Source organism: Ostrinia nubilalis, chromosome 15 (assembly GCF_963855985.1).
Source record: "Ostrinia nubilalis chromosome 15, ilOstNubi1.1, whole genome shotgun sequence".
In the NCBI taxonomy this organism is placed as follows: Eukaryota; Metazoa; Arthropoda; class Insecta; order Lepidoptera; family Crambidae; genus Ostrinia; species Ostrinia nubilalis.
The window spans coordinates 11,656,789-11,676,097 of NC_087102.1; the positions used below are offsets into that span (position 1 = coordinate 11,656,789).

Sequence of the window (19,309 nt, forward strand, 5' to 3'; positions counted from 1 at the left end):
AAGCTGAGAAGAGCGCCGAGTCGTCGGCCAAGCGCAAGCGCCGCCGCATGAACGCCTGGTCCAAGGGGCTCGTCGTCAAGCGGCAGAAGACTGCGCAGAAGGTAACATTAACGACACATTTGTAGCAAACTAGCTCTTATTACCGCAACATAGAAAGCAACGGTGAAAAGAGCGCGGAGTCGTCGGCCAAGCGCAAGCGCCGCCGCATGAACGCCTGGCCTAGGGTTTAGTGGTCAAGCGGCAGAAGACTGCAGAAGGTAACATTGTTGTTGAAAAATAGCTTCTATTACTACTACATAGAGAGCAAGCCGAGAAGAGCGCCGAGTCGTCGGCCAAACGCAAGCGCCGCCGAATGAACGCCTGGTCCAAGGGGCTCGTCGTCAGGGTTCAGTGGTCAAGCGGCAGAAACTGCGCAGAAGGTAACATTAACGGCACATTTGTAGCAAACTAGCTCTTATTACCGCAACATAGATAGCAAGCCGAGAAGAGCGCCGAGTCGTCTGCCAAGCGCAAGCGTCGCCGCATGAACGCCTGGTCCAAGGGGCTCGTCGTCAAGCGGCAGAAGACTGCGCAGAAGGTAACATTAACGGCACATTTGTAGCAAACTAGCTCTTATTACCGGGTAGATCCGCCGATTTTATTCCGCGGGATTTATTTTACGTTTTTTGAAAAACTTAACAGGGATGCGTGCAAACTAGCTTAAACTGAAAGGTTAAGCAATAAGCTTTTTAGATCAGTGTGAGGCCCTTAGATTCAATCGTGATTTTAGAAGTAACAAGCGTCCAAATATTTTTTCACAAAATGGTAATGACGTTTTCCTAATGGTAATGATTTTATTAAAATGGTAATGATCTTATGTTAATGGTGATGACGAAATATATTTTATAGTAATACATTAAATTAAAATTACTTAAAAACTAAAATTTAAATATAATTGTTTAGCTAAACACCAATTTTATCTGTGTTATTTTCCTAGCTAAGCACGTACCTATTAAAGAATGGGTTGGAAATAAAAATAAATGTATTCAATATTTTAATGAATTTATTGAATTTGGAACAATACGGACATTAGTTAATTTTTTTTTACGTTCCTAATATTATTCAGAATCAGAAAAAATATATATTTACACCAATGAGGATTTTGATTGAAAAATATGCCTAGGTACTCTTACTTAGACTTACACAATAGTCAACATACAAGAAATGAATAAAAAAAACGTCTTTTCGTAAACTAATAAAAAACCTTCTCATTTAAAAACAAAGCTTAAAGAACAATGGGACAAAACGTCCCCAGAACTGTAGCACTTTAATACCTACCTTGTATGATAGACCATGCTAATACCCGACCGATCTCTCTAGCTACAATCACGGCAAAGGTCCTTGACAGTGTGCTTGACTCTCTACTAGATAAATATTTAAAATCACATAATGCTCAATTCGGGTTTAAGCCTGGACTGTCGACCGAGAGCGCCATCCTTAGTCTTAAGCACACTGTCAGGTACTACACGGATCAGGGGACTTCCATTTACGCATGCTTCCTCGACCTCTCCAAGGCGTTCGATCTTGTGTCTTATGACATCCTTTGGGATAAGATGAGGAGGCAGGGCGTCCCGTCAGAAGTATCACAAATATTCCATTATTAGTATGCTAACCAGATTAACAGCGTAAGATGGGCTAACGTTTTTTCTGAGGAGTATGGGTTGCAGTGCGGGGTGAGACAGGGTGGGCTGACGTCTCCCAGGCTTTTCAACCTATACGTAAATGACCTCATTGTTGCCCTTAGCAGTATGCGTATCGGATGCTGGGTAGATGGTGTTTGTATCAACAACATAAGCTACGCTGATGATATGGTACTGCTGGCGCCAACAATGGGGGCTCTCAGAAAGATGGTGGGTGTGTGTGAAGCGTATGCTAAATGCCATGGCTTATTTGTATAATGTGAAGAAGAGCGAATACATGGTATTTAAGGCCGCCAGTAAATGTCCAAACGTGGTACCCGACCTCTTGCTGAATGGGGTAAAGTTAAACAGAGTCACTAAATTTAAATATCTCGGACACTACGTTACTGATGACCTTAAAGATCATGTTGATATCGAGAGGGAACGAAGGGCGCTGGCAGTAAGGTGTAATATGTTGGCTCGCAGGTTTGCCCGATGTAATGACCATGTCAAGATCACTCTGTTTAAAGCATACTGTCAGAGTCTATACACGGGAAACCTATGGACCACGTACTCGCAGAAATCGCTTGGCGTCCTTCGGGTCCAATATAACAACGGTTTCAGGGTGCTGTTGGGCTTGCCTCGCTTCTGCAGTGCTTCGGAAATGTTTGCTCAGTCGCATACTGACGGCTTCTTTGCTGTCCTATGCAAGAAGACTGCCTCGTTGCTCAGTAGGATACGGGCGAGCCCCAACAGTATCCTGAAGACCGTGGCGGAGAGGTACGACTCTCCTATTATCCGACTCATTTCCTTCGGCTACTTCTTACCGAACGGGTTGGATAATTAGTGGTATGTTATAATAAGTAAATTACTAACATAGTTGTATAAGGCACCCATTTACTAACCATGTGGATCATTGTTATCTTTAAATGAATAAATTGAATTGAATACTATAATTTTATTATATGACAGCTCAAGTGTGACATGTGACAACTCGACCCCTGCTACAACTCAAACCCTGCGACAACTTGATTTTTTTCAACACTCAACACTTTTAACTTACTTCAAAATAATGGTTTCACGACTGCTGGACAGTGGCGGCGTAGCATGGGTTGGCACCCGGGGCATAGCACAGCACAGCATCCCCCGTCATAAGTCCTTAATGTAAGTAAGTTGGGTATACATATAGTGGGGAGGTAAGACACCCCAAAATGGTCTGGTGCACCCCCTCTTTTGGGTTACCGATTGAATGAATGAAAGGTGTTAGTTCGAATGAGCTATATGATACTAATCGCAACACACAGGGGTCCAGTTGTCGAACTGTCGTAGGGAACCTACGACAGTTCGACCCCGATGACAACTATGATACTTATTGTAAACCATTTAGCTCCATCAATCAATGCCTGAACAGAATCTAGAATAAATGCTCAGAGTAGTCGCAGGGGTTGACGTGTCGCAGTGTTCGACTTGTCACAGGGGTCGAGTTGTAATAGAGATCGACTTGTCGCAAGGATCGAGGTGTCCAGGTCGAGTTTTCTTAACGCTCAAGCAGTCGTGATACCGTTTGAAGTAGGTCAAAAGTAATTTAATCGAGTTGTCGCAGGAGTCAAGTTGTCGGAGGGTTCGAGTGGTCGTAGGGTTCGAGTGGTCGTAGGGTTCAGCTGTCGTATGGTCCAGCAGTCGTGAAACCATTTGAAGTAAGTCAAAAGTGTTGAGTGTTGAAAAAAATCAAGTTGTCGCAGGGTTTGAGTTGTCGCAGGGGTCGAGTTGTCACAGGAGTCGAATTGTCCCGGGGTCAAGCTGTCGTGATACCCATTGAAGTCGGTCAAAAGTGATTTTGTATGTATTTTTTCAGGGTTGCTTATGGATTCTTATTTTAGACAAAGTGCTAATTATTAGAAAAATATCGATATATAAAACTTACCAAATCGCACAAAATGGGAATGACGCGAGCCGATGACAAACTGCGAGTGTCTCTCGTTTTCGGAGTTTAAAAAGTCTCGGAGCTGCGTAAATTTTACGTGCATTCTGTTCTGTTACGAGCAACGAATTGAAGAGTGGGACGCGCGGACACAAGCGGGGATAAGTCGCGTCGCGGCCACATTAAAGAACCTTTGATGCTGCCGCGATGGCTATGACGATTTCTCGTGACAATATTTCAATTCATGATTCCATTTTATTGGCTAATACGATTTCAATATAATTTTGTTATTTTGTCACGGTAAATATGTACATTTTAAATTTATAATCAAAATCTGGTCTGTGTATAGGTAAAGTAAAAAAAATTAAAAGACAACGGCAAAGGTCAGTATTTTTACTGTGATGGTAATGACGTTTAGTGCGTGTTTTCTTGATTATCGAAATAACTTGAAGTATTTAATCAATATGGATCATGGCGCCTTATGTGGAAACTTGTATGAATCGTTATTCAGAAGTTTAATTTACCAGAACTACAACAGTTTTTTTTTTATCGATCGGAACATAAGTTTTTTACTGTTTCGCGGATTTACCCTACCGCAACATAGAGAGCAATGGTGAAAAGTGCGTCGAGTCGTCGGCCAAGCGCAAGCGCCGCCGCATGAACGCCTGGTCCAAGGGGCTCGTCGTCAAGCGGCAGAAGACTGCGCAGAAGGTAACATTAACGACACATTTGTAGCAAACTAGCTCTTATTACCGCAACATAGAAAGCAACGGTGAAAAGAGCGCTGAGTCGTCGGCCAAGCGCAAGCGCCGCCGCATGAACGCCTGGCCTAGGGTTTAGTGGTCAAGCGGCAGAAGACTGCAGAAGGTAACATTGTTGTTGAAAAATAGCTTCTATTACTACTACATAGAGAGCAAGCCGAGAAGAGCGCCGAGTCGTCGGCCAAACGCAAGCGCCGCCGAATGAACGCCTGGTCCAAGGGGCTCGTCGTCAGGGTTCAGTGGTCAAGCGGCAGAAACTGCGCAGAAGGTAACATTAACGGCACATTTGTAGCAAACTAGCTCTTATTACCGCAACATAGAAAGCAACGGCGACAAGACCGCTGAGTCGTCGGCCAAGCGCAAGCGCCGCCGCATGCACGCCTGGTCCAAGGGTCTAGTGGTCAAGCGGCAGAAGACTGCGTAGAAGGTATTTGCTGTAAAATAAAGACTGCAAAAGGTAACATTGTTGTTGCAAAATAGCTCCCATTATTACTGAGTAAGATGTCGCAGTGTTTAAATTCATACGTCATCGTTTGTAGATGGATAATAGAGAACATATTAATTTGTCTTACTTTACTTTATGTCTCTGCAATATTGAAAAACACTTTCGTCTCGATTTGAAGTAGTTTTCTCAAAGGAAAAAGTAGAAATTATAATATCTTTCAAAGAAACTAAACTGACTAACTGACCTGTTATTCTTATTTAAATAGTTTTTATTTACTTACCTCTCTACGACATACACCTAACTACAGTCTGATAAACTTTATTTCTTTCCTCAGTCATTCAAAGACTCGAGCATGGCGATCACCGACGAGGAGTCAAAAGAGAACAAGCCGATCACGTCGACGCCGCTGCCCAACGGCGAGGTGACGTCATCATCAGCGTCCGATGACGATGCGCCGCTGCGTCGGCCGCAAGATAGCGACTCTATGCTCAACATTACCGTGCAGAGTGCGGTTCATAATCATGTCATAGAGAGGTGAGATGTCATTACCTTTTAGATGTTAAATTACTTGGCTGCATCGCAGTGACGTCATCGTTTGCCGATGGCGCGCCCCTGCAACGCTGTCGGCATCAGTGTGCAATAGACATGTTGACACCACCAATCTTTTGATGTACTTTTTAAAACTGTCAAAACGAAACTCTCCCATAGATTTTGTATGGCACTATAAGCAAGTGACGTCACTATTTTGTCAACTCAATTAAACTACTTTTTTCAATTACAATGCGACCAAAAATCGTATTTTTAATGTAATTTAAAATTACTTAAGTTTTTAAGACCAGAATGAAGTGTCTTTTTAGAAAAGTTGTCTATTATTGTCAAAGGCAATTATTAAAACTGCGCTTTAAATCTACTATGTATCTTAATGCAAAATTAACTGTCTATATTGATTATTTATTATTTCTTTACAGTCCTACAAAATCTACAGAGAAGACAAAGACATCACCAAAGAAAAGGAATTCAGGGCACGATACGTCCGCTGGAGGTAACTATCACATTACACATTTATCACATTTATTTTATCATCATCATCATTTCAGCCATACGTCCACTGCTGAACATAGGCCTCCCCCAATGCTTTCCATGTTGATCCATTGGTAGGGGCCTGCGTCCAGCGCTTCCCTGCTACCTTTATGATGTCGTCGGTCCACCAATCGGACTACATTTATTTACAAATTAATATTATTTTCAGAGGCCGAGAAAGTACTGATAAACAAGACTGAGCTAGATAACGTCGTATATAAGAACGCGAAGGCTCTGCGTTCGATAGGATTGGAGGCGTTGCTTGATTTGCACGCACAACTCACCGGGACCATACGCTCCTACGCGCGCGCGACCGACCGCACGCGTCTGCCGCACGAACTCACCGCCGTCGTCACGAGGTACTTGCACCATACAAAGAAATGAGACGAAACAAAACACCGATACGGTCTCAGAATAACGCGTCGAAAGAATCCAAAATATATTCAGTAGCTACCGTGTGGTAGGAACACGCGTTAGTTATAATAGCAACTGATACTATCAAGTTTGTGAGCTGACATTTGCTAGCGCTATTGAACTCCTTTCCCCCGCCATTTTTAAGTTGCTACGCGTTTAATATAGTGTTGGTGAGAGCTACATATATTTTTGGTAGGTGGCTCGAAGTTACCTAGGTATTAGGGTTACGTAAAACCATAGGGTATTTGAAATTTTGCGAGAGTTGTCTGGAGGTATGTTAGGAAATTGTTAACGTCCTTGTTGATTGGTTTAGTGTTGGAATATCACATTCCATATCTTCGAACTAATGATCGAAACACTGCCGTCTCGGCTATAAAATTATTTATAAATTATCTTAAGATCGAGCGACCATTCCTAATTAGCCAAATTGTGAGTGAGATTACCAGATATAGGTTAGTTTACCGGTTGTAAAATTGCCCAAAGGACTGTGATATGTAGAAGAAGAGTATAGACGTGTACATAAAACATTGCTTCAATTATTTATTGCGTTGCGTCGCTAGCTGAGTGTTTGTCTGTGCCATGCATGACGTCAGTGTTGACATTTGAATGTCGAATGATTCGATAACTGTCCAGTTAGGAAAATATCTAATCTATAATTTCAGTATTTATAGCCTGACCAGGAACATAAAAACCCTCGCCATGTTGCGGAAAACTAATGGTACTAATTTCTTTTAATGGCAACAGTAACTGAAAACTTCATTGTCATGTCACCTTGCATGTCAGTCTATTGCTGTCAAAGTGTAAACAAACTTTATTTTAAATGTGCGCAATTGATTTTGTGAATTAAATTGCTAAAATCTTTTCATAGCCGTGAAAGAAAAGTGGTTCACAATGTGTTAAAGTATTTGTCGAAGAGAAATACTAAGGGTTCGGACAATATTTTCATTGAATAATTTTTCCGACAAGGGTGTCAAATTGACTGACATGTTTATCGTATAGTACAGTCCACTATGAAAATTAGCTGTGGTTTGTTCAACTACCTATTTTAAAGTTTTTTGTCACTTTCTAAGTGTTGAATTTTATGGAATTGGGAAAGAAGTACCGAGTTTAAAGCGTTCATGAGCAGACATTGCAGTTGAATATTCAAGTTCTGAATTTGATTATTGATGAATAATAAAATAAATCCTACTAGCTCGATTGATGTTTTCATTTAATTTATTTAAACCAGGTTACCTATAATAATATTTTTTCGTTAATTCATGAAAATATCAAATTAGCCCGTAATCCTGAATCCTGATACATAAAGTTAGCCTATTAATTTAACACAGGTACGAATGTACTCAGTGTTGCACTATCAAATGCAATTGACGCGCCTCTATGCCAGGGTTTTTATGTGGTCAGGCTATCCTATTTATTCTTAATCATTAGTGACTAAATACACATTGCGCCTGCACAGTGCACATGTTTGTCTATAGTCCGGTCTCATTGCTGCCGCCTGTCACACAGTCGCGATAGCAATATAATTACGCGCGAGGGATAAGGATAGGGTCATTGGACGAAATTCTACGTGCTCGGCGACCAGACTTTAGATATTCTAATTGGCATTTAATATAACACAAATAGCTATTTCGCTTCAGCCCACATTAGAATTTTGACCTTTTCTGTAATCATTTAAGACGCAAGCGAGCTGTAACGCGAATTATGAAAAATGACTTTCTGATGAGATATTTTATATTCTTGCCAGCTTATATGTCACTGCACAATCTATGTATAAAATTATAGAACTTGGACTCTGATAAATTAGTCACAGAGGAGTCAAAAGAAATGAAAATTCAGAGCATCCAAATGTTAATACGGACTTAATCTTGCATGGCGTTTTGAAATTATGTATTCAAAACTATTTAAAAATATACATACGATATTATATCAGTGCGGAGTGTCCAATTTGGCTTTTTAGGCGTGCTACAAAATTAACGCACTGATTATGTTTTAAAGAATTTATTAATTACCAAATAAGCTGATTAACCATCATGTTTATCGTAGGATAAGGTTGTACTAACAAATTAATTTTAATATATTGATTATGATTATGATTGTTGTGTGATGGCGAGTTAAGATTTCACTGCCAACACAGTGGTGTCGATTGAATAGGTATTGTGTACAAAATATTAATACTTTTTTCGTAACCTGACTTAAACTTTACGGTTAAACGTTTTATCGGTACTTAAGATAATTTGCACTAACACAGATTATAAATTAATCGAAATTGCTACACAATATTTATGCAGAGGCGGACATCACTTCGTCAGATTCAATTGATGTGACTGTTATAGTAATACGATGTTTAGGATATTTCTGCTACTACACTTTTCTAGCGTTTGATCTGAAGTCTGTTTAGCCATAATTCATGAGCCCATCTGACAATTAAAACACTTATTTAATATTTATACACCGTTCATTAATGATTTTGCTTCACACAAATCGCCTAGTCAAAATCACGAGTTCAGATCAAAAGTTGTCAACTGTAGTTTACATTAAGGTTTAAACTTATATCCGCAACTATTCGTACCCCCTCGTTCCGAAATATGTGTAATAGTTTACGATGAAAAGGGAAGATTGCGATTACGGCTGCTACATTGAATGACCAAGTATCAACGTGTCATCCAATTTAGGCTTATTGCACGTGATTTCCGATAATAAGTGTGATGTGCCCTTAACAGTATTGTTAATCGAATTTAAGGTCCTAAGTTAGCTGAATATTAGTTATAAATATTACTTATTTAGCTAAATAAGGACCCCTACCACATTAATGCCGTACTATTCTACTTAATCTTTGTACATTATAATATGCGTGGGATTTCGTGCAACTATTCGGCGCTAGATGGCGCTAATTCTATAATATTATAATGTACTTAATGGTTCCAGAATTATTAAAATAATAAGTAAGTAAACTGAAATTTTTAACGAAATACATTTTACAGTATAAAGTATAGGTTACACCATCATGCGATTAAATCCATAGACAATGTATTGTCTATGGATTTAATCGCATGATGGTGTTGTTTAATCTGTATGTACTTAATTATGATCAAAGTGTGAATCGATCAACTTGTATCCCTTGCATACTTCGCAATCGTGTACCTACTCTATCTTTTGTATAAACATTTATAGAACTACGGGCGAGTATTGTGCAACAAATAGGTCTAAACTAAAATTATACTATCTGTATATTTATTTTAATGATTTTATAGAATTGAAAAGAAAAAACCAATCGATTAGAGATTTTAGAAATTTAAACTTTGTTAAAGTAATTTATTTATTTGGCAGAATCGTATTAACGTAATCATCAAGCTTTATTTGATGAATTTAATCAAATTAATATCGAAGTTCGCTACAAGATAAAATGTTCAATCGATTAATCTTGCATTTGTTTAGCTCAATCTAAAGTGCTTGATATTTTATTGTTGAGAAATCTAGTGAGTACATCTTCTTGCTACTGTCGTAGTAACTCTTGCATCAAAGTTGCCCAATACGTGCCCGAATATGTATGTATACCCACCTAAACCGCGTCTTGGATGCATCTCGGCTTGATCATAGCATTATAGTTCTAAAGCACTATCAATTTAAAGTTTAATTTAGTGTGAACTGATTCCAGGGGGTGTGGCTGGTCTTGTATGGAACATGCTAAAGTAAACCTTATTGTAGTGTGCTTAGGTCTATAAGAGCAAAGGTTGAAGCGAGATCGGACCTAGATAAGAGCTAGGTGAAATATACTCTAAAATTACAAAACTGTGTGATATAAAGGAATAATCGCAACATTTACAAAGCGTAAGTTACCTCGTTCCGTGAAGGAATTAAATCCTATGCCATAGTAAGTGAAATAATTATGTCCTGACGTCTCGACCACTTGTTAAACTACAACTGTTACTAATGCTTGCATTTGCTCAATCGGAGTGTTTTAAGTGTACGCACTCAGTATCCACCGTCTAGTGTATAGTTTTGTATTTATAATGTTGTATTTAAATTAAAACAAATAAAAGGGTACGATTTCATGTGATATGACATTTTGACTTTCATTTTTAGTAGTCCTTTTGAGTTTTTCGTTTAAAATATTTTTGAATGTATTGTGCTGTTTACCTACATGTGATGACACTTCGTAGATATTTAAGATTCAAGTTTGATATTAGGAATGCACGACCCACGTCGATTGCTAGTACGCTTTGATTGGTCTAAATAGTCGTAACAAGTTTTTAGCGTCTTTTCATCGTAATGCGGCCTGCATTTACGTTAGATTTCGCAGTGTTTAAGATACGTGTCAGTATCAGTGTCTCTTCTGTACCATTGAAACGGTATTCAGACATTTTTTTAAAGATGTACACACCTATTTTTAGAGCGCAATAGCGATAAATCTGAGTATGATTGAATGACATGCAAAATAAAACGGCAAATGGTATTTCATATTTTTATTTTTTTACACTTTACGTCGGTGACCGTAAACGAATTTTACTACATCGCTCCATCATTTCAATTCAATTACACGATAGAATGATACTAGAACATAAATATTTTTTTCGTATTATTTAAGATCAAATAGATAATCTTTTTTACACCCTAATGTAACGATATCATGTAATTTGTCATTATATTAAGCAAAATACAACAAATTAAATTACACAACTTATAATTAATTATACTCTTTATCAGAGAGAACAATTATCTAAGAGCTAAAATCATTGCAATTACAATATATAAATACTCGTAACAAAAATGAAGGAACTAAATATTTGAATCTACTACCAACTAAAAATAAGTACTCAATGTGTCTTAAATATATTATCTATTCTTTACGTCCTTACATTTGGCTCCTGATGAAATTCATTTGTGTAAATCTATGCTTAAATAACTGCCGGGAGCGAGCGCTGCGACACCACGAGAACAGACCTGACAAGAATGAGGAACTACAGGAACTCTCAAATCAATCCGACTTCGATAAAATAAAAGACTGCCTTGTAACTACCAAATTATACTCCGGAGACGCGTCCACGGACGAACAACACAATAATCATTTCGTCAACCCCATTAACAAATAACAACTTAATTAAAAACGTCTCAATTAAAACTTTAACAAAATCACTCTAATACTGCTGAATTTGTACGAATTAGGTAAAATGTCCGATAACAAAACGATCACAAGTTCACAACACAAGTAAACATAAAGCCAGCCTAAACAGTGTCGTAGGCAAGATACAGTCCGTGCGCCGGCGCCGGTGCCCTAGGCCCGCGGTCGCCCATCTGCCAAACGTTAGTGCTCACGATATCATAATTTTTGGCACATGTAGTTTTCCATACACACATTGGTTTACTCCGTTTAACACCCTATATATTTTACATTACGCTACTCTTTTAATACCCCTCACAAAAGTGCATCGAAGCTTTCAACTGAATACTAATTGGAACGAAACGAGAAAAAGCAATAGGTATCTGTTAAACTATAGTTACATATTCAATTATACAGTAATTCGTTTATATATAAAATCCCTGTAATGATAATATTGTTATATGACGTGACACTAGGTGTACTACTGTGTGTGAGGTTCACTGCCAGAGTTCTGAGATAATGTGTAATGTACAATAATTATATAAAATAGAGTCGTAAATAGTGTTCAGTCTTCTGGTAAGTTTGCAGCGTAAATGTACTGAATATATGCGATTAATATACTGTAATCTGGATTGAGAGTCATACTGCATGGGTGCACATAGAATTGATTAAATATAAACACGGAACAACATAAATACTGTTAGTGATATTTGGGAATGTTCATAGCATCGTTATAAAGGAAACATCAAACACGTTCAACATATTTTAAAATCATTATTATACAAATAAACCGTATATACAACAGGTAAACCATTTGCGTCTAGTCACATGGTATCTCTAATTCATTATGAAATCATTGTATACATTTATCTAAAGCCAGGTAGGATTGAACCTCGATTTATTCTAACCTTCATTATTATTCACTAAAATTTTGAAAGCTCCTTTTGATTTGAACATTGAGTGCAGAAACGTTTATTTGTCTAACCTGGCGCGCACTGTCGTGGGAAAGGTCCTCGTAACTTCAACTCGCCACCGGATCGAAAACGCCTCCTACGCATCTCGTGGCTTAATACCTCAGAGAAGAATGCGTAACGCTAAGTCGACAAGTGTGCGAGAACCTTATTCACCCGAAAAGACGAACGGCAATGAATCATACGCAATTTATTTTAGATTTTACAACAAATCTAGCACAAAAGTGTCTAGATAACGACACTCGTTCAAAATCACTCCTTTATTCCTCTTGTGAGTTAAGAAAACATGTCATTTCTGAGCAAAAAAGCAATAAACGAGCGCCTTTTGAACGAGGATCCGCAACAAATTGCGTCCGAAACTGCAACAGGCGTCCATCATCGGGGCTAAATTGAATTTGTCATACTACAATTTTGTCAGCAATTTCCAGGGAAGTGTAAACAAAACAGTTTGAAGACAAGTGAAGAAGACTAAACGTCGTCGTTGGTTCGGCGCCCAGGGGCGTGACTAGTGCGTCGCGGACCTCTGCCTGCAGGCAGTCATGAATCAGTTCACTAATACTACAACAATTACAAATACACTACATTACCATTTTAGACACATAAATGTCCCCTTAATAAAAATGGTTAATTAAAATTTATTCACCATTCAATTATCAATAACTATTTACATTTAAAAATTGTATTATCATCGAATATAACTATTATTACGAAATATTTTACAAACTTTGGTGAAATGCAGAAGTGGAATCGCACATTAACACATTATATCTACATTGGGATCGAATTAAAACAATTAGGACGCAATTAAAATTAAACATCATTTCTTAAATAAAATTCCATTTATAATAACTAATAATTACACTGTAAATGATAATAATTCTAAAAGGAATGTTTGATACGGAATGTGATAACAATAAAAAAGTATTCGGAAAATCTTAACGATAACAATCACAACACCTTTCATACTTATTGCACTCCTTCGGAATAAATTATCGCCTATCACTTAAGAGCGATTTAATATACATTTACAATATTAACACATTTTAAATATAAATTTAACTAATTTTAATGTGGACGTCGCTCGTGCGAGCTACGGAGGTGTTACACAAATACTCTCTAAAAATATTGTTACACAATTTGTGTACTGCGCGCGCGCGCGACGTGGAGATCGGCGCCCAACCTCGGTCCAGTAGCAACGAAAGAGGAGCCCATAGAGGTGGGCACAGCCCATACCCCCCCAAGAACAAGGCGTATGTAGAACTAGTAGAGTGCGAAAGTAATTTATGTTCTAGAAAGGAAACAACGTAGAAAAGTTTACGGTAAGGTGCGACCGAAGTTAGGACAATAATCAGATACCAAAGTATCAAAGTAAACTAATTTGGGCAATAATACACTAATCGGATCCCAGTTTTACGTCCTCAATAACATGTAACCTAAGCGAGATTTCGTCCATATAGAGAGCACAGAGCGAGCTCGGGAAAGCCTCGTTACTAACACAGTTGAAGGTACAGTAGAGATTCGTAGACGTTTGGACTAAATTTAAAGGGGCCCTTAGTCCTGCCCGTTGTGGTGCAGCAGCGTGCGGTTGTCGGGCGGGTGCGGCGGGTGCGAGGGCGCGCGGTACGAGTCGCCCTCCTCGTCCGCCGAGTTCTCCTTGGACCGATCACTCTTGCAGTCCTCCTCTTTCGTCACTCCCGACAGCGAGTCCAGGGCCATCGGCATCGACTGGTACAGCTCCCTCGCCTTCTCGTTCGGGGGCAGCAGGTGGAGCATATTCAGCGGCATCGGGAAACCGGGAGGGAATTCGGGGTAGAAGCCTTGCGAGAACGGGTTGAACATGGGATTAGAGGCGATGTCCGGCTCGGAGCTCGCCGGTCTTTGGCTGGAGTTCTGGTGGTCGTCCTTGTCGTGTTGGTGTTTGCTCGGGGGGTGGTTGTTGTTGTTGTTGCCGGAGTTCATATTAAGTACGTCGAGGGGCCCGCCGATGCAGTCTTTCCGGAGCTGCTCCAGCTTCAGGCTCTTGCCGTACTTGCCGCGCACGTACATGAGCAGCGAGTTGTACGGGATGCCGAAGATGCGCGACGCCTGACTCGTGGTCATCTTCTTGTTCCACACGTGCTGCAGCGCCTCGGTCAGCTCGGCGTTCGTCCACGATCGAGGTGGCCCGCCGCGCGGCGCGCTGTGTTGCCCTTTCGGCCGCCCTGGTGAACAAAAACGGTCTCGTAAATAGCAGGTTCGTGCATGCTAACAGAAATGTTTAGTTAGCTAATTACGTTATGAGCAACAATATAGAGTTTTGTGATTTACGAGTAACAAAGTGCAGGCGGGCAGGGCCTGGCACGACATGTGCCGTGTGCCGCCGTCGCGGGCATTACGCGAATGCACCACTATCTAATAACCGTGTTTTGGTGGAGCAATAACTCCGTACGGGGCACAGCCGAAATGAGCGGGTTGCGGCGACATTTCGTTGGCGGCGATTTGTCATTAATTCGATGCGAGCACGCGATTATTACGGCGAGTTTTGTCAAAAAGAAACGCGGACATGCATACGCCGGCGACGTCGCCCCACGTAACTTTATAGTTTTATAATTCCAACTGAGCACGTTAACTCGATTCCGATCAGATAATTCGGAGAACGTTTCGGATTACAAGCGGAATGATATTTTATTATGGAAATTAGTTTTCTTTTAATAGTCGTCGCGGGTCACGCGAGTCGGGGGTGTATCGGTGGAAAATTAAAAGGATGTTTTCGATTTGTACTCGTTAGCATTTAGCGGGCGCGCGAGTCCCGCGGCCGGGGCACGCATGCAGCGGGCGAGATCGATCGGCCATTGTGCGCTCGTCTCGAGTGAGCGCATTCAAAGCATACGTTAGACTCGGCGCCTGTCCTTCCCCTATGAGATACGCTATCAGATCGTCTTAATAAACATGCGCGGGAAACAAAGCGTCTGCTGAGCGATAGCGATGTGTGATGGGATGCATCTGCGGCTGCAGTTGGCGCGCCATTATTGGCAGCGCCATTGTTGCGTAACACAACGCTTATTCATTGTTTCAATGTATTCGTATTATTCAATAAATCTTAAGTAATCGTGAATGGAGGCCTGGGGTGGCCGCTTATCTCTTGACTAGCCTTTACAATCGCCTGCTGGTTGAGTAAAGGTAACTAGTTTGCAATAATATAATTACAGCGTAGAATACAAAGTTTACTGAGACCATTGTACTTATTTTATTTTTATCTGGTACGGATTGAAAATTATTAGTTATCAATATTAATTAATGGACCAGCAACTGTGTAGGTTGGTTATCGATCCATGTTTAATCACCAAAGTTTATACCTGTACCTCTAGTACGAAAAACTTTCGAGTTCGTTTCGTTGCGTATTCAAAGTGTCATCGAAAAATTTTGTATGAAAAATTAAACAGCGCCCCCTAGGGCGGCTATAATATAGGGGGCGCTGTTTAATTTTTCATACAAAATTTTTCGATGACACTTTGAATACGCAACGAAACGAACTCGAAAGTTTTTCCTACTAGAGGTACAGAAGCCTTTTGTGAATGGGCTTACGGCTGAACGTTAAAAGTAATATTTCTAAACCTTAGACCACGAAAGTCATACAAATGATAGAGGCCATTGAAGTCGGCTTTAATCAGGTTGGAATTGTGACCTTAAAAGTTGTAGGTCGAGGAGCGAGGCGTCTGCGAGGGCAGGTCCCTCCTGCGAAGGGTGGAGGGAGCGAATTGCGGTGACAAACAATTTCAAATGTCTAGATGAAGGTTGAGGTTTGAATTAGTTAAAAAAGGGATTTAAAAAAAAGTATTAATTACTTATTTGAGAAGTTCTAAGAACCCTAACCTTCCTCAAAAATGTATTCGTAGCGTCTTTTTGATTAGGGGCTTAATTTTTTATGATCGGAATTATTTCGGATTACCAATCATGTAGGAAGGTAAGCCGCGTTCGTTACATCCCACAAATTACAAGAAAATCTACTTATTTCAGGACATTAATTTTTGACGTTGGCAAAGAGTTGTGCGTCGAGATAAGTTAAAAAGGCTTGAATCCAAAGCCGTAAAACATCATATTAAAAAAAAGAGTTGTAGATGTGAGGGTAGGACCACGTAGGACTTACATTTGTTTTTGACGTAGGTAAAGAGTTGTGCATCGAGATTAGAAGATCCGTTAAGATATATCGAAAAGGGAAGTTGCAGAGGTACATGTACATGTGCAAAGAGTACATGTGCACAGGTGTCAAATGCCCGTATTCACAAACGATGCTTGCTTATGTGAAGCAGCAAATCGAACGCACAGCGTTGAATAGAGCTCTGTGATTGGTTCATGTTTCACCCTGTGCGTACACGCACTGTGAGACCTCATATAGTAATGTTTGTAAATACGAGCGAAAGTACATTTCTTTCTGACGTTAGTAAAGAGATGTGCGTCGAGATTAGTTGTTGAGATGAGACTTATTTTTTTTAACGTGGCAATGAGTTGTGCATATGGGCTAGATCCCAGAGAAAGAGGTGTATTAGGCCCAGAACAGACGGTGAAACGCAACTGCAATGAAACTGCAACTGCTAGTTACTTTTGAATTGCATCTAAGTTTCTGTCATAGCGTCCGTTGAGAGACCACACATGACGCGACACGTTTGAAACTTTCAGTTTCAGTTTCATTCATAAGAATCATCAGAAAGTTGCAGTTTCGTTGCAGTTGCGTTTCACCGTCTGTTCTGGGCCTTAGAGGTGAGGGTGTGACTTACATTTCTTTTTGACGCTGGTGAAGAGTTGTGAGTCGAGCGGCGGCCCGCGGTGCTCCACGTCCATCATGGGATACATCTTGTGCTCCATGCCCGGCGGGAACAGCCCCAGCGGGGAGTCGATGCCGAACACTGAAAGAGAGAAGCATTTTAGTATAAACTAGCTTTGTTCCGCCTTAATGGCAATAAATAAGCAGACTTTTTTTATTTCGAACGGGATAAAAAGTATCCTATGTCCTTCTCCTGGCTCTAAACTACCTCCCTGATAATTTTCAGCTAAATCGGTTCACCCGTTCTTGAGTTATAAGTGGAGTAACTAACACGACTTTCTTTTATATATATGTATAGATGTATAGATAAACGTACGTACGTAATCTAGGTTAAGCGTAAAGGAAAAAAGAAAGACAAAAGGTTCTGTTTGGGAAGAAAGCGTTGAACGAAATATTTGATCGTTGATCTTGAAGCCTAAAAGTGTTCCAATTAAATACTTTCTTAGTCCTAAAATTGTACGGTTGCATCAGGCTTTTGTTTCAAAATCTTAAGTCCCAGTTGACGTATAACTGTGGTCTGTACCTATACTACTAAAAAAAACGGCGTTTGTTTCAAAATCTTAAGTCCCAGTTGACGTATGACTGTGGTCTGTACCTATTACTTTTATAATGATACTTATCGGATAAACATCCATATGGTTGGACAATAACTAATAAGAATATATTATAAGTTGATTGTGCATATATGCCTTCTTATTTATTATTCATATAATAATAACAACAAATTAACAGGAATTTCTAAAAAGCTCTCATTTGTTTCGTACAAGTTGTGTACAAGTTTATCACAACATAAATATTTTTTCGCAGCAGTACCTATTTGAACTCCCAACCCCAGTTATTGTAGAGCAGTACCCACCTACACAGTCGCTACATTAAATCAGAGTCAAGTTTACAATAAAAGTGATTAAAAATACTAACATAATAATAACAACAAATTAACAGGAATTTCTAAAAAGCTCTCATTTGTTTCGTACAAGTTGTGTACAAGTTTAGTGCGTCTACTCCACGCTAGATGGCGCTAGCAGTTTCGAAAGTAACAATCGTTATACCAAAAGAATACGCGTTTAGTTAAACGACCCCATAATATTTAAGTTTTAGTTAAAGTTGTTATAATGTAAATACATTTTGCATGCAGTTTTTCCAATATTCTTCATTGAAACTTTTGAGTGTAGTTGTAGTTAATTAATTGACTCTAGCATTTCCCTGCCAAAACTAATTGTGTAGTTTCAACGTCACCATGAGAATTGAACTAGGACTTTTAACAAGCTTATTAAAACTCCATAAAAGCTCGTTATTTGTCTAGACTCCATACCGAGTAGGTCTTAATAATTTCATAACGCTCAGCTTGGCAGTTATTAACATAATGCTCCTATAATCTCTTCTTAGGAATTTCGCACTGTCGTCTATTAAGATTTATTTAATAATCTCAATTATGTATTATATCTAAGTAACTATTTTCATCTTTGTTTTTATTTGTTTCATTGTAGAAATACAGTCATAAGTACTTTACTGTTTTAGAGATTTCGTTTTTGGGCAACGTCAATTTATTCATAATACCTAGAGAATTATGAGCATATCCATTAATCAGTATGTATATTTTATGTATGTCATCCAATACAGAAGTCCATCAGTTATAGAATTCTAATGGTGATTGATTCGATGGAATAAATAAGAAGGCATATATGCACAATCAACTTTCGAGCATTCCCTGGCAGTGTTGCCTTATTATACGCGAGTTTAGGGTTGCCAGTCTACAAAGCTTAACCATAATGGCTTTTATTCAATATTAAAGCTATAATGGTTAAGTTTCGCCCACACTATGCGAAGAAGTTTGTTGCGATTTTCAAAATACTTAGTTATGGTTTTTTATTTTTGTGCTTATACTAAGGTCATCTTTTCGATATCGTATTTCTAGTTGCGAGACTCTGATACTGAATAATTCCGCTCTTTATTTAGGTTCTAATCTGAATATTAATTTTATGAAGTTAATGTAGAGCCTATAGACTTTCAATTTATCGTACCTAATTAAGATTTATTAGCGATTAGAGTCGCTTCTTTAAAATTTATCGTAAGCTTGAATTGTTTTTGAGTTTCCAACATTGTTCTCACAAGTCACAGCCATCCGTAAAAACTTAAAACATAAAAAAGTAAAAACTTCAA

The 19,309-nt window shown here is 39.2% G+C and overlaps 1 protein-coding gene across 1 annotated transcript; it reads left to right on the forward strand.

Annotated features, from left to right (window-relative positions):
* The first annotated feature begins 523 nt into the window (after positions 1-523).
* LOC135078708 (uncharacterized) lies at positions 524-6,916 on the forward strand. The gene is made up of 5 exons (XM_063973254.1): positions 524-577; positions 4,186-4,290; positions 5,120-5,319; positions 5,754-5,827; positions 6,035-6,916. The coding sequence occupies exons 1-5, from the start codon at positions 524-526 to the stop codon at positions 6,247-6,249; spliced, it is 648 nt and encodes a 215-aa protein (XP_063829324.1). The 3' UTR covers positions 6,250-6,916.
* Positions 6,917-19,309: the final 12,393 nt, after the last annotated feature.

Bases quoted from the DNA above. Each gene is read 5' to 3' on its own strand.
- LOC135078708 (XM_063973254.1), top strand. From the start codon at position 524: ATGAACGCCTGGTCCAAGGGGCTCGTCGTCAAGCGGCAGAAGACTGCG. The intron at 5,320-5,753 runs GTGAGATGTCAT...ATTTCTTTACAG, and splicing joins CATAATCATGTCATAGAGAG to TCCTACAAAATCTACAGAGA. The intron at 5,828-6,034 runs GTAACTATCACA...TATTATTTTCAG, and splicing joins GCACGATACGTCCGCTGGAG to AGGCCGAGAAAGTACTGATA.